Source organism: Melospiza georgiana, chromosome 8 (genome assembly GCF_028018845.1).
Source record: "Melospiza georgiana isolate bMelGeo1 chromosome 8, bMelGeo1.pri, whole genome shotgun sequence".
Lineage (NCBI taxonomy): Eukaryota > Metazoa > Chordata > Aves > Passeriformes > Passerellidae > Melospiza > Melospiza georgiana.
This window is the reverse complement of record NC_080437.1, coordinates 30,347,637-30,359,817: the sequence shown is the minus strand read 5'-3', so window position 1 is coordinate 30,359,817 and position 12,181 is coordinate 30,347,637. Positions and strand designations below refer to the sequence as shown.

The window sequence follows — 12,181 nt, the reverse complement described above, 5'->3', positions numbered from 1 at the left end:
ATTAGTGTAGTCACCTCAGCCTCTCAGCTCTGGCATTTACCTTCTCTTTATGTTACTGCTATAAATAGGTGCCCAAACACCAGCAGCAGTGCAAGGAGAGGTGGCAGTGAGCATGTCCAGAGCTCACCTGACATCCCTGAGGTGGGCACGGGAGCTCTCTGCATTCCTAACAGGGCAGGTGGCTGTAACCATTCACTTGGACATCACAACCTGTGTGTGGGCAGCAGCAGGAGGCCTGAGTTCAGTGTCTTGCTTGGTGTGAACATCACCAGGAGAGAGGTTTTTCTCCTCAGGGCTCAGCCCTTGTATACCAACAATACAGTCAGAGAGAAAAAAAGAAGAGAAATCAACACCTGCCATCCCAGTGAGGTTGGTGCTTCTTGAGGAGGAATCTGGTTCAGAGTGTTGCTTTCTGGTAGGTCATTAATTTGCACTAGATCCAAACTAAAAATTGTAATAACTTTCTGCAACTTCACAGTTCTTACCATACTTTTAAATATTGCACCAATGCTAAAGCAGAATTGACCAACCTTAAAGAGGGAGAACTGATAAATATCAAAGATAACTTCAGGACATCAAAGAACTTTTGCAGAACCTTGAGAACAAAAAGTAGTGAAAACCTAATCAATGTTGCCTATGCAACGGGTTGTGCTAATATAAAATTAAATTGCTTCAAAAATTATATGCAGATTCAGTACAATAGTGCTATTAAAAAAGCTTATTTGTAAGCAAATGTGAAAGTTTTGAATTATCCAACTGAGTATTTGAAGAGCCACTATCATAAGGAGAGCAAATTAACTTTGCTTCCCTTGTATTTTTAACTGTTAGAAATTATTTTACTGGTTCTAATACAAAGCATTAGAGAATAGCAGGTTTGGGATTTTTTCTCTTCTTTTCAGAAAGGCTGTTTGTTGTTTGAGCAGATTTTCTTTGAATTTGCTGATGGGATTATTCTTACTTTTCCAGCTAGTGGTATACAAAATATTTAAAATAAGCTTCCCAGAACATCTTCAGGTTTTCCAGGGGTAAGATAAGACTAATTTAATTTGTGGGGTTTTTGCCCTACAAAGAAATGACTTTTTGTTGTTGTTTTGTTTTTTCCTCTTTCTGGGAGGAAGATTTCTGAGCAGTACCATTTATTTATGCAAAGAAAAGAGATCACATAATAGATGTGGCTGTACACAATGAGGATTTTGTGTCAGAAAAATAAATTAATAGTTCCTTTTAGATGTGGTCATGTTACATGGTATGAACAATATAAAAATGTCTCTCTCCAGCAGTGAGAGATACATCTGTGTACACCACACATGTAAAACTGTGCACATTTGAAGGTACATGTGGCAAATTCTGTTTGTTCTCTGGGTAACAAAACTGCTCAGTCATAGGTTAGGAGCTCTGAAGTTGCCGCCTACAGGTTGCCTCCTGCTGAGGGAGCACTAATTCAACACAGTGCTTATTTTTTGATAGGACTGCTATTATCAGATTGCTCTGATTCTGCATCCGTAAAAGAATTGTCTCTTTTACCCAAACACTTCTTAATATTCATGTGCAATCCTTTAGGATTAATGGTTCTCATTAGGCTAATTTGTCTTTCTCTCTGGATAAATAGCAGTACCACTGTTTTGGTGCTCACTGATGAGCACACTTCCATCACTGCCAGTCTGCTGGAAGTGTTTGGGGGTAGATCTCCAGTGGGTGTTAATCAGCAGATCTTCACTGAAAGTATTGCAGTATTTTATGGCAGATGGAGGTCTCTGCTTTTATTTCTGGCCTTAAATTCATCTCCAGTGCAAATGAATCCTCATAAGTATTAGGTGTAGTTAACAGCCCAGGAGAGGGTGAGAGCTTGGGTTGTGTGAAGTTTGGATGACTGGCTAGGGAAGGGTTGTGTGAGAATGTCCAGCAATGCTCTGAACTGTGTTTCACTTATGAAAACTTAAATGTGCAATGTTGTCACATCATTACTTTTTATGACCACAAAAGTTCTTCAGAAATTCACATGGAAATCAAGGTGTATGCAAAAGAGATCAGCAGAGCTGTCTTTAGCCTCCTTTTGGGTATTCAACAAATAAGTTCTTTAGGCAGGCTGAGTAGTAAATGACTGGGTTTATTCCATGGTTATCAGTCCTTAAAAACATTTAGAGAAGAGGAATGTATTAAATGATCTCTGGACCAGTGCACCTAATAACCTAAGGGAGAACTGGACATTCAAGAAGGATGAAATGATTGCAAGAAGTGTTTTCAGGATTACCAAGATGCCGATTGTATAATCCATTGCCAAAAAGATTTATTTGTGGTCACATAAATAATGAAATTTAGATCTGAGGAGCTACTATGCAGAAGGCTTGCCCTTTCTACCATGGCAGAGGTTTTTCATACTAGATAGATGTAATAGGCTCTATTCTGTTCTAAACCTGACTTCATCCAGGTATTAGTAGAATTAGAAAAATCCTTGGAAACTGTCAACTCTCTTTGTTCCCAATTGATCCAAAAGCTGGATTTGAGCCACTATCTTAATTACTGACTGGGAGAGGAATCACTGCAGTGACAGAGGGTTTCCTTTCCCAGATTTTCTTCATGGTGCTGCCATTTATCTCTTTTCATATATTGAGACCCATTTCCTCTCAGCCTGTCTCCTGGCAGGTACAGTATTTATTCACCAGCTAAGTAGGAATTTCATGTAAATTTAGAAATACATATATATGTGTGTGTATATATATATATATATATATATGTGTGTGTGTGTGTGTATGTGTGTGTGTACACATATATATACACACACACATATATATGTGTGTATATGTATGTATGTATATATGAATGTTTGCTAGAGAGGTTGACTTCTTAAAGCTAATAAAGGCAACTAGGTACAAATTTCCATCTCAAGGTTAAGTGGTTAAATAAGGCGAGAGAGGGAGTGAAAAGCTTAGGGTTGACTGTGGCTTGAAGGCAACCATGGGTTTGCTGGTATCAGTAGAATTAGAGAGAGATGGAACTAAAATAAGGCCATGAGAACAGCTCTCATAAATTCAGGTATAGGTTGCATGGAGTTTATTTATAGGATGCTTTCTCAAACTAAGCCTCTGAACCTTTTGATGTTTGCCCATCGTTACTTTCAGGCCAATTAATGATGTGTATCCAGTCCCATTCTGGGGTAGGTAAAACAATAAAGCAAACAAAGATAATTAGTCTCTGGAGCATGTAAACAAATAAAGTAAATCACTTGCAAATCACTTGTTTCTGCTAACTTTTGTGAGGTTGCTGCAAAAGTGAAAAAGAGCATTTATATTGCAAATCTGCATAATGCTGGAGCAGTAATGAAAATTCATAGATCGTACTATTCTGATTTTGAGAGGGCTTTGCAAAGATTAAGCATCTTATCCTGAGACATTACTGTGGGTTGTCAGATGCAAAAGAACATTTTTATACCTATTTCACAGAAGAGAAGATTGAAGTAGGGAGGTGATTTTTCTTCATAGATGAAAGAATAAATAAAACTTTGTGAATAAACAAAAGTCACTACTCCAGGATTATACGGCTAAGATGGGCAGGGGAGTGACTGTAGGATGCGTGACCTTGACCCACCTCATCAATACCTTGCAAATTTTAGAGACCTGAATGGGAGCATTATGTGGCCTTTAAACCACAAATTTAGAAGAGATCCTGTTGGTCCTTTTAATTTTCAACAGGGTAGTGATCAATTGATCATAATACAGCTTCACTCCTGGTCTTAAAGCACCTCCTGCGTGGGATCAGTGCTCTCCCCTCCTTGGCCGTGGGCTGGCTGAGGTGGGTGAGGATAAAGTGGCCACTCAGCAGCAGAACTCCATGCAGAGCACACTTTGCTTTCACCTCAGCCCTGGAGCCAGTACTCTGGAGTTTGGATAAATGCAGGTTTTACAAGAACAAACAGATCTCTGTGGCTCTGGGCATGAGGGGCCTGTGCCAGCTGGTCCTGCCTGCTGCAGGCCAGGCCAGGGCAGGGTGAGCCCACTCTGGGAACGTGGAACACCACCAAAGCAGGTCCTGCTTCCAGGCCTGCAGGAAGAGCCTTGCTTGCTCTGTGAGCACAAACATGCAGCTTTGTGTAATCAGTAAAACAGCAGAAACTGTGCTCTGAATAAAAGACTCCAGTTAGAGTTCAGATCCAGGCAAAATGACTCCTCATATGATAAAATCAGTCTTTGTCTTTTTTTCTTGGCATGAAAATGCAGAGCATTTCTTTTAGTCAAGGGCAGGCATTTCCCTGTTGTTCTGTTCCTTTTTTACTGTTTTGTTACGCTTTTTTGTTCTGACTTCAAAAACAGATTCTGGAAAGAGATGTGTCTTAGAAAGAGACTCTCAATAGCTGAAATGTGTCCAATATGCATTTAAGTTAAAGAATATTAAGCCTTGTCCAAAAAACAGAGTGTGTAAAAGGTAAGAATGCCTTCAGGCTTGACTTTTAAAGATACACATTTTTCTTCCCGTTGCAGATCTCGCCTTGCAGATTTCTTCACAAACTGCCAGCCCGAGTCACGCTCTGTTAGTGGCTGTCTGAAGGAGAACTATGCTGACTGCCTGCTCGCTTACTCGGGGCTCATTGGTAAGAGGGCAGGGAAGGGTGGGGGCTTGCTCATGAGAAAAAAACCCCAAACTGCATTTGGAAGGCCTGTGCGAAATAAAAGCTGGAATATAATAATGTATGATATGACACTAGGCCAGTTTCTGCACCTGCATGGAGCAGCCCTGCTTTGCCTTACAGAGATTCTTGGGGTAAGCTTGTACATGGCAAGAAAATTAAGGATGGAAGGTAAGGGGAGAAAGGTGCTTGAATTTGAAATAAATGCAAGCTTAAAAGGTAAAGCTTATTTAGAGGGTTGAATGTAGACAGGAGTGAAGAGTAGGAATTTAACAAGTGGAAGTGCAGCTTGGTTGATATTACAGCTGTCATCACAAGTTTGGGTAAACACCTTCAGAGAGAGGTACCTGAATATGAGATATGAAACAATAGATCAATCCAGCCTTTTATCAATTCCAGCTGCTATTCTTTCCATGATACCCTTCTGTCCACTCTTAAGTGTTTTCAGAGATGCCTGTCAGCGAGATGAGCTGAGACCAAATCTGAAATCCTCTTCCCTCCCCAGCGTAGTTATTTTTGTTTGTTGTCACCTTCCTGAGTGTCAGCAAGCACAAGGATGCCTTTATGGAAGCCAGATTCCACATGCCACCCTCAGCATTTGATTCCTGAAAGAAAGAGATCATGTCAAGAAGCTGAATGTGTGGTAGAAATATCATAGTTGGGCAATAAATAATAAGTGAGTGTCAAAACTCTGAAACAAATAAATTTGAAAGGCCACCAGATAAAATGGTTTTAAGCTTGCAGCCTGCACCTGCTGCAGTGCAGCAATATCCCCTTCTGTTGGGCATGAGGGTGCCAGCTGAGGCCCTGAAGCTGATCCTGCTGTTAAATAAATGTCTCTGGAGATAAGATCGAAATGAAAATATTTCTAGAATAGGTTGGGTTTGCTGAAAAATGACTGAAAGCTATCTTCAGTGGCTTCTTGTTACCATTCTTATTACTCTAGCAGCTAACAAGTGAGGTAAGCCCATGTGGCAATGGGGAAAATGAGATGTGATGGCTTCAAAGGATATTCTTCTACCACTGAAGAGATTAAGACAGTATGCAAAGGCTATAACATCTGAGCAGTTATGACAGACTGTCATTTGACTCTCAAACGGAGAATTGAATAGCCTTGAAATGTGATCTTGTCAATGAGATTAAGAAGTCTGGCTGCTGGCAAGGAGTAACTGCTTCTCACAGATACTTCTGGCTAAGTTCTTGCCAAGTTCTTGCTGGACCCTGAGAGTTTTGCTGGCTGTTTTGTTGGTTTCATTTTTTCAGTTTAATCCCCAAAATGACCCAGTTCCTCTTGTGAGGTTTTCTTGTGTTACTGGGGGTGACCATGCTGCAAAACACCATCACACATCAGAAATGTGGAATGGGGGCCTAAGGAGTTCAAATCAAAAGGAGATCTGCTTTTCAAAGGGAAAAATGCACATTTTTCTTCCTTCCTGCTGCCCCCTGGAGACTTGCAAAGGAGGAACTGACTGGTATTATGAGAGTTTTTGCTTCTTAGTAATAATTCTGCTAAATCAAGAAATTACCAAAACGTTTTTTGTGCTGAAGCAGTAAATTCCTGCTTCTGATATGAATCTGCTGTGAAAGTGGAGTAAGGCAGAAATCAGCAGTATAATCTTTCAAATGTCTGATTAATAGATACAGAACACAAGAAGAAGTGTTAGACTGTGGGTAAGAAGATGCTGCAGATCCATTCGTCCATCAGACCTTCAGGATCTCCATTTAATTAAGATAAACTATTGTTCATTAAAATAAAATATTATTTCATTTAGCCATTTCATTAAATGGAGCAAAAATTGCACCTCCACACAGTTTGATCAGGAAACTGAAGCTTCTCTATGGAAGTTACAGTGAATGTGAATCTTTCCTCAAATACAGGGATGTAAATGAGGGTTGACTTCACTGAAATTAGTGGAATCCCACCTAAAATTAATGACCCTAAATGGAAATAGAGCCAGTCACAGCTTTTGTATGAGGTGCTTTATTAACAAAATGGAGAATAGTCTGTAGAAGCTGCTTGAATATTTGCATCAGGGTGCTATGTATATAATTTTAAAGATGTGTGCACTTTACAGGAAGTTGAAAAACTCAATTCATTGCTTTGGGCTCCTTGTTGTAGTATAGGGATAAGTTAATATATTTTTTTATTTATCAGAAAAATATAAAAAATAATCAATGTAAAAGGAGACTGTGATTAGCCACATTTGAGTCAGTGCTTTGGTTACAGCCTGGCTAAGCCATCTGGAACCTTCTGCACTCCCATATGAATTAAGATTTGCTCTAAGTGCTAACTTCAAGATCTGCTTTAGCATTTGCTTTCTGACACATTTTCCCTTGTCTTGAGCAAAATCCATCCAAGTTCCCTGTTATTCCCAGGAATTCCATGAGAGTTTGAGTGAATAAGCTGGACTTGCTTTAGGCCAAAGAAACTTCAGCCCCTTGTCCCTTCTCCTGGACTCACCATCCATCTCCTTGCTAATTCACCCTAATTTGGGCAATGTCTGGGCTGTGTGGAGGCCAGCTCTGCTTTTGTCTAAATTGTGGAGGTCTCACTGCTGACCTTTGAGACATCCCAGAGCTGTTTGACACCTAGAGCTCAGAAAACCAAGCATGTCCTGTTTGACCATGGTTTCTCTGATCCCTTAGTGTCCGTCAGCAGAATTTCCAAGATGCCAGCTAGTGGAGAGTGGGGGAAGGGAAAGGCACACACGTCACAGGGAAAAAAGGAAATCCACCCCAGGAAAGCAAGCATATAATCTGCTTGGCTTCACATCTGCCCCCAGGTTTAAATGACAGACTGATTTTCTACTAGCTGCTCTTTCAGCCACTCTGTTTTTGCTGGATGCACAGTTTGTGTGCTGTGTACACACTTTCCTTGTCCTGTCTTTCCTGTATTCATCAACCCTAATTGTACCTTGGTATCTGTTACACTTTTAACCTCTGTCTTAACCCATTTTAATTACCTTGTTACCTCTTTGTGATAAGAAAGTCTTACCTCAGTGACCTTTTTAATTTCCTCAGTACCTTTTTGTTTTTTCAACCCTTCACTAAGCATTTGCTAATTAGAATTTTTTTCAGCCTACTATTTTCTTTCCATTTGCAAAATCCTCTTGATTTTCTCTTTCTCACACTTCTTTTCAGATCATGTTGCAAGGCTGAAATAATGTTCTGAACCACCACATGGATGAGGGAGAGACATTTTAATGTGTTTTATTTTAATTTAACATAATCCCTCTTCTTATTTATCTACTGTCCAGTTTTCATTAACAATGCAAATTAAATTTGCCTATTTTACTAAATTCTCTATTTCCACTTAATGAATTTTGAACCATGCTGTTTACTCATGTACCAATCTCATGTAGGATTCAAGCAATTATTAGTGCAACTATCTGTTAAAAGCTGCAGGAAGCCAAAGGTATGGGATTGTAGTCAAATTTAAGAACATCCCAAAACGAGAGAAAAGATGCTTTTTGTGAATCTCACAAAGGGACCACATTCATTTTCCCATCCATCCATCCATTACTGCCTTCCCCAGGCCAGCCCTAGTGCCTGTTGTCCTTTGTCTCCCATGTCACATATGAGGCAGTTTGCATGTTGATTTGTTCATTTCCCAGCACTGCCTGGTGACTGAAAGGCTATTAGACATCACTCTGTGATTTGTGCTATTTCTAATGTTCCTTTTTTTAGCTTATGTTTGATAGCCCTTTCCCGTCTGTTATTGCAGACTGTTGGACCCTGGACCTGTGGACCAAATTTTCTCTCCTCGTGTACGCTCTGGGTCTCTAACATTTGTCCTTCATCTATTCCATCTTCTTAATGACTACTTTGATGTCAGTTTTGAGGAGATGTGATCACATTTCCTCACAATATATGACCTGTCCTAGGATTGCAAATTATCCAGTGAGGAACATGTTCCCTGAAGCAGCTGGCAGCTGTTCAGGTCTGGAATACCTTCCCCTTTTTATTTAATTTTTCTGTTTTGGTCAGACAAATAAAATAAAGATTGAAACTTCTCAATCCTTAGGACAGTTTGAAATATCTGACCTGCTGGGGTAATGCATTCAGTGACACTACTGGCTTCAGCAAGTGCTCATCATACAGAGGTTCCCTGACCCAGATGAGTGATAAGCGCTTGCTGTACATCTTTCAGGACACAAAAATGCCTGCTTTGGTTTCATTTCATTTCATTTAATTTTTGGTTGTATTTCACTGGCATATAAATGGAAGAATATTTACCCAAGAGTTTGTAACAGAGTTAAAATGGCCCTGTGGTTGGAAAGTTGCTGACAATTTTTAGGAAATAGCCACTTCTCTGAAGAAGTAGTGAAACAGCAAGATTAATAATAATTTATTACCAGCAAAGAATCTGCTGTACCTTTTCATGCATGCTGATTTTTGCTTTGTTATCACCCTAACCCACTCTGCTGGCAGGTCCCTCATGAGCATCCTGGGTTAACACTGCTCCAGGATGTGCCAGGGCTCCCCTCAGCATCACCAGCATTCTCCTTGCTCACGCGTTTCAAAAATGTTTTTCCAGTCTGGCTGCAGAGTCAAGGAGGAAGCACAGGTCTGGTACCATTTTAGCCATTTATTTGCAGTTAGAATTAAAATGAGAAAAAACACAGGTGAGAAAGGAAAACCCTAGAAGATTTTTAAGTGCAGCTCTAAGGACAGTCCACATGTGTTTGATTTGGCAGCAGAGCCTTTCAAAGAGGAGCTCACCTTCTCCCAGCCCATCCCTCCCTCTGCCACGGTTTTCTACCTGTCAGTTCTGCAGATGCAGCTCTCTGTGGGAATCCTTTTTGGAGGGAAGAAATGTGTCTTCAACGTGTGAATCATGTTACAGCCCCTAAAGTGATTGCATTCAAACAGCAGAGGGTGTGAAGTGCAGCACAGGGCTGGGTGTCAGAGGCTGAGGAGCCAGGAGCTGTCAAATGTGTGGGTCAGAGCTCTGCTGTGGGTCTGTGTGGTGAATCCAGCCCCAAATGCATGACTTCCCAAGGGCTGTTTGCCATCTTAGGGTGGAAGGAATGTTCCAGTGCTGTGAAACCCAGAGCAGCGGGAATATTTCTCTGTCTGCTCTGGGGTGCCCTGACCCCCAGGGGAGCACTGACTTTGACCATTCATGGAGAAAGTTTCCTAGCAAGATAGACTAGAATCCACAAAAGTGTGCAATAGATTATAGGGAGCAGTGTAGGTGTATCACTTGGTGAGGAATTTAGGTTTTGGGATTTTTAGTATGTTGTGGATGGAAGGGAGATGGAGGGCACAGGGTGTCATCCTGGGTTTCTTCTTCATGCTCCTTCCTTCTTCATGGGTTTGGGTGGCACTCTGTAATTGGGCAGAAAAGTCTGCATTGTGGGCTCTGTGGGATCAGTTATTGGGTTAAAAGGGAAAATAATATAGGTGTCAGTTCTTAATCGGATAGTTTAGTCTTAAAAGACCTTGGAACAAGAGATTGCTGGCCATTTTGTGCCTTCTAAAGAAAAGCTGCTAACTCACAGTAGTGAGACTGTTTTACTGATAACAAATAATAAACATTTGAGTCTGAACATGAACTACCCTCTCAAGTGCCTTCAGTCCAGACCCAGAGAAACCCACAGCTGGTACCCTGACCCAGTGTGGAGGTTGCTGACAGTGCTGTGCTTCACTCTGTGCCAGGCACCGTGATGACCCCGAACTACATTGACTCCAGCAGCCTCAGCGTGGCCCCGTGGTGCGACTGCAGCAACAGCGGCAACGACGAGGAGGAGTGCAAGAAATTTCTCAATTTCTTCCAGGACAACACATGCCTTAGTGAGTACAAAATTAGGTGTCTTTCAATGTGTTTGCAGAGTGTTTTCTGGAATTCCTTTGCTGCTTAAGCGTGTTACGACGCATCGTGGCCGTCACTTTGCACTTTGTCGAGCGGGGTTTTGTTGTAGGTGTAAAAATTAAAAGAATGAGCAAATATGCCTGATGCTGTGGTTTGTGGCCATGATTTCAAACATGAGAAGATCTTGGAAAAATAATACCAAAACCCCAAGTTGTATGATATTGAAATATGTTTACATCACAGGTCATATTTGGAGCCTAACAGTCAGGCAGCATCTTTGCTATGGAATTGCAGCACCTGAGGAGTTTCTGTATAATTTAATAACTTCATATAAAAAAGACATGTAGTTTAGGATATGAAGGATTTGCCGTGAGTAAGTATAAATTGGATTGTACTTGCAATTTACAGCCAACTTCATTTTTTTTAGGATATTGGATCTCAGATGCCTGGTTTTAACACAAGCCTGGATAGAAACTATTGTAAAGATTTTGTTAAATTATTGATTTTTTTTTTTTTTTTCTGTCGGATTCACTTCCAAATTAGGGACTGTTATAAATTTCAGAATGGCTCAGTGGAGTCAATTTTGGCAGGTTCTCTTTTCAAATTTCCTGTCTGCCTGGAGCAGCATAATTGGATGATGTGGAGTGTGCATCAGAGTTTTAATTTCAGATAAATGAGGAGACCAAAAGAGCTTGGCTTCCCTAGCCTAGCAGAACAGAACTTGAAAGGATACATGATTGTCCTCTGAAATTGCATTAGCAGGGCAAACCCAAGAAGGAGAAGGGATTACTTCACCTGCAGGACAATGTTGGCATAAGATCAAAAAGGGAGATATTGGCCATACATATTTAGGCTTGAAATGGGAAAAATTTAACCATCAGACTACAGTTAAGAAATAGGCTTCCAGAAGGAGTTTTGAGGGTGAAAGTAGTTTTAAAAGTCATATTTCATCAGCTTATGCAAAGAAGCAGATATCATTGCTCCTCTCCAACACAGTAAATGATCTCAGTGGTCCAGAGTGACCCATCCAGCTCTACAGACTTGAGCTGATGCTGGGGCAGGGCTCAGTATTTTACTTGAGGGTCTGAAAATTCCCACTGGTAGCTTCTCAAGAGGAGTATTGCAGTGAAGGCACAGGGAGCTCTGTGCACAGAAACCTGAGTTGCTCTGGGATACACTATTTATTAAGCTTCGGAAGAATGAATCAATTACTCAAGTTCATTTAACAAAAGAAAAAGAGAAAAGAGTTCAAACTTTATGAGGGGTAAAATTTAACAATATGCCATCAGACCTTGAGGCCTAATGGCAGTTGCCATTTATATCTATTGCAGTAGCTCAGATTTTATTCATTTGTGAATGCATTAATTTCTAGAGTGTTGCAGGTTCCTTTTGGAACATAAAGACAGAGCGATTCCTTGTCCTTTTTTTTGCCATCAGTACAAAAGCTTTAATGAAGACAAATCAAAGACATTGGAGGTTACTGGGAGACAAATTATGGCATCCTAGCTGCAAGATAATGTCTTCTTCAGGGAGAAATTAAAGGTGTTTCTGGATTTTCTACAAATAGAATAGAAATTTTTAAAAATTTTTAAAAATTCTTATTTTCATTAGTGAGCCTTCCACTGCCTGGAGAATATGTCATTAAAATCCTTCCCACTTCTTTTATACAACGCAATAACTTCTTTTTCCACAGTAGGAAGAAACTAGGAATTTCTTGCTAGTCTGTTTTTCAATATATTTCCCCT

The 12,181-nt window shown here is 40.4% G+C and overlaps 1 protein-coding gene across 1 annotated transcript in view; it reads left to right on the top strand.

Annotated features, from left to right (window-relative positions):
• The window catches only part of GFRA1 (GDNF family receptor alpha 1), a 132,611-nt gene that overhangs the window by 94,974 nt on the left and 25,456 nt on the right, over nucleotides 1-12,181 (top strand). Inside the window, exons 5-6 of the mRNA XM_058029607.1 lie at nucleotides 4,476-4,585; nucleotides 10,283-10,417. Of these exons, the coding sequence (XP_057885590.1) occupies nucleotides 4,476-4,585; nucleotides 10,283-10,417 (245 nt within the window). The remainder of the gene's footprint in view (nucleotides 1-4,475; nucleotides 4,586-10,282; nucleotides 10,418-12,181) is intronic.